General features: G+C 46.5%; 1 protein-coding gene across 2 annotated transcripts in view; it reads left to right on the forward strand.

Moving 5' to 3' along the window:
- CTCF (CCCTC-binding factor (zinc finger protein)) overlaps positions 1 to 3,160 on the forward strand; it is an 83,090-nt gene that overhangs the window by 52,093 nt on the left and 27,837 nt on the right. For both annotated transcript variants that reach the window (XM_011996701.1, XM_011996702.1), the window contains one exon: positions 2,680 to 2,813. In XM_011996701.1, coding sequence (XP_011852091.1) covers positions 2,680 to 2,813 — 134 coding nt within the window. The remainder of the gene's footprint in view (positions 1 to 2,679; positions 2,814 to 3,160) is intronic.

The raw sequence follows: 3,160 nt of genomic DNA on the forward strand, positions 1-3,160 counted from the left end.
GTTGAAAGCTAACTTGGTGAGGATGAGCCTTGATGGCTGGGCATGGTGGCTCACACCTGTAATCCCCGCACCTGGGGAGGCCGAGGCTGGTGGATCACTTGAGGTCAGGAGTAAACCCTGTCTCGACTAAAAATACAAAAATTAGCCAGGTGGCTGGGTGTGGTGGCTTATGCCTGTAATCCCAGCACTTTGGGAGGCCAAGGCAGGCGGATCACCTGAGGTCGGGAGTTCAAGACCAGCCTGACCAACATGGGGAAACCCCGTCTCTACTAAAAATACAAAATTAGCTGGGCATGGTGGCACATGCCTGTAATTCTAGCTACTCGGGAGGCTGAGGCAGGAGAATCGCTTGAACCTGGGAGGTGGAGGTTGCAGTGAGCTGAGATCGTGCCATTGCACTCCATCCTGGGCAACAAGAGCAAAACTCGGTCTCAGAAAAAAAAGCCGGGCATGGTGGCTTACGCCTGTAATCCCAGCACTTTGGGAGGCCGAGACAGGCAGATCACAAGGTCAGGAGATCGAGACCGTCCTGGCCAGCATGGTGAAACCCCGTCTCTACTAAAAATGCAAAAAAAAAAAAAAAAGCCAGGTGTGGTGGCACGTATCTGTAGTCCCAGCTACTGAGGAGGCTGAGGCAAGAGAATTGCTTCAACCTGGAAGGTAGAGGTTGCAGTGAGCCAAAATCATGCTACTGCACTACAACCGAGGCGACAGAGCAAGAGACTCCATCTCATAAAAAGAAAAAAAGAGGATGGGCCTTGAGTGAAGGAATGTAGGTGGTCATGTGGCGCAGCCTAATGGAAATCCCTGCTCTACAGCAGTGTCCACTTCTTTGCTAATTGCCATGCTTATGTCTGCCAGGGGCAGGCCTCTTTCTCCCCTGGATAGTACTAGGTAAACACCAGCATTTATTTTTTAGCTTACTTTTTTCTAAAAGAAGACCAGGCATGGTGGCTCACACCTGTAATCTCAGCAATTTGTGAGACCGAGGCTGGAGGATTGCTTGAGCCCAGGAGTTTGAGACAAGCCTGGGCAACGTGGCAAGACTCCATCTCTACAAAATAGAAAAAATTAGCCAGGCATGGTGGTGCAAGCCTGTAGTCTCAGCTACTGGAGAGGCTGAAGTAGGAGGATCACTTGAGCCTGGGAAGTCAAGGCTACGGTGAGCCTTGATCCTATCACTGCACTCCTGCTGGGCAACAGAAGAAGACCCTGGCTCAAAAACAAGGAAAAGAAAATTGGATGCCACTTTTCTTCTCTTGTTAATTGTTTTACTTCTCATCCATACACCATGCTCTACACTTTTCACAGGAAGAAGTCTGTGCTTTACCGTTAGATCCATGGTGGTTCTAAAGAATCAAATTGAATGAACAAATGAACATTCCTTGGAATTGCTTACTTTTTATTATACTCCAGTCATTCTTCCTCTCCACCATTCTCTTCATTCTCTAAGAGAATCATTTCTGCAGATGGCTGGTTCTATTCATTACATTGTGGCTCTTCCTAATTGTATTCTCAAAGGCAGCCTTCTTTTGGTTTGAGTGTTTGGTATTACCTTGCTGTCACCCCTTAGCTGCTGCCCACAATTACAGATGGTCACTAGTCTGTGAAACTGGCATTGCATTGTGCTATCAGTTTTGTCTCTAGGATTCCTTCAGTGAAAGACAAGAAATGTAGAGAGTATATTATTCATAAATGTTTTATATTGGATGAATTGACATTCAGAATGATCACAGCATATTAGACAAGGGTGCTTGAAAATCATTTGTTTAAATCACATAAAAGGCAATACTATGTAAAGCCTGTGATAAGCCTGTGAAATTCCTTATCAAGAGAGACAAATATAGAAAACAAGCTATATGCTTGTGGTTTTTTGTTTTTGTTTTTGTTTTTTTTTTGAGGCAGAGTTCGCTCTGTCGCCCAGGCTGGAGTGCAGTGGCGCGATCTCGGCTCACTGCAAGCTCCGCCTCCTGGGTTTACGCCATTCTCCTGCCTCAGCCTCCCCAGTAGCTGGGACTACAGGCGCCTGCCACCACGCCCGGTTAATTTTTTGTATTTTTAGTAGAGACGGGGTTTCACCGGGTTAGCCAGGATGGTCTCAGTCTCCTGACTGCGTGATCCGCCCGCCTCGGCCTCCCAAAGTGCTGGGATTACAGGCGTGAGCCACCACGACCGGCCATGCTTGTGTTTTTAAAAGAAAGTTTCAGAATATGGACAGCCCAATGGCCCTATATTTATAGTCATAATACAGCGAGATTTGAGAGACGGGATCTTGCCATGTTGCCCAGGCTGGTCTCAAACTCTTAGCCTCCCAGAGTTCTGGGATTAGAGGCCTGAGCCACCAAAACCAGTCTCTATTAACTTTTAATCCATAATGACCAGGATATTCACAAAATAGGAATAAGAAGGTTTTTATGATGTTAAAAGGCAGCAGATTCAGATGGGTAATTAAGAGAAACTAAATGTTTGGCATGTGTTACAATATCCCGGCGTTAGTATTATAAATCCATCCAGGCCCTCCCATAGTTTTTGGAGCTCACTTTTGGATCTACTTACAAGCTACTGCAATTGATGGGATGACTAGGGTTCAGTCTCACAGCAGTTCAATGCCACACATTGATATCTGTCATTAACTGTGCCCTTGATCTTGCTCTTCCTGTTATTCCATCCTTTCTCTAGGTACTCGTCCTCACAAGTGCCCAGACTGCGACATGGCCTTTGTGACCAGTGGAGAATTGGTTCGGCATCGTCGTTACAAACACACCCACGAGAAGCCATTCAAGTGTTCCATGTGTGATTACGCCAGTGTAGAAGTGAGTGTTCAGCTTTTTGTTGGTATCTGTCTTAGGCAGGCCGTGATGTATTTCTGTACAAAGCTATAACTACCCAAACTGACTTAAGATGAGGTAGAAAAATGTTAGTAAATTATTGGCTGCATGCAGTGACTCAAGCCTGTAATCCCAGCACTTTGGGAGGCTGAGGCGGGTGGATCACAAGGTCAGGAGATGAGACCATCCTGGCTAACACAGTGAAACCCCGTCTCTACTAAAAATACAAAAAAAATTAGCCAGGTGTGGTGGTGGGCAACTGTAGTCCCAGCTACTCGGGAGGCTGAAGCAGGAGAATGGCGTGAACCTGGCAGGCGGAGCTTGCAGTGAGC

This window comes from Mandrillus leucophaeus, unplaced genomic scaffold (genome assembly GCF_000951045.1).
Source record: "Mandrillus leucophaeus isolate KB7577 unplaced genomic scaffold, Mleu.le_1.0 Scaffold522, whole genome shotgun sequence".
In the NCBI taxonomy this organism is placed as follows: Eukaryota; Metazoa; Chordata; class Mammalia; order Primates; family Cercopithecidae; genus Mandrillus; species Mandrillus leucophaeus.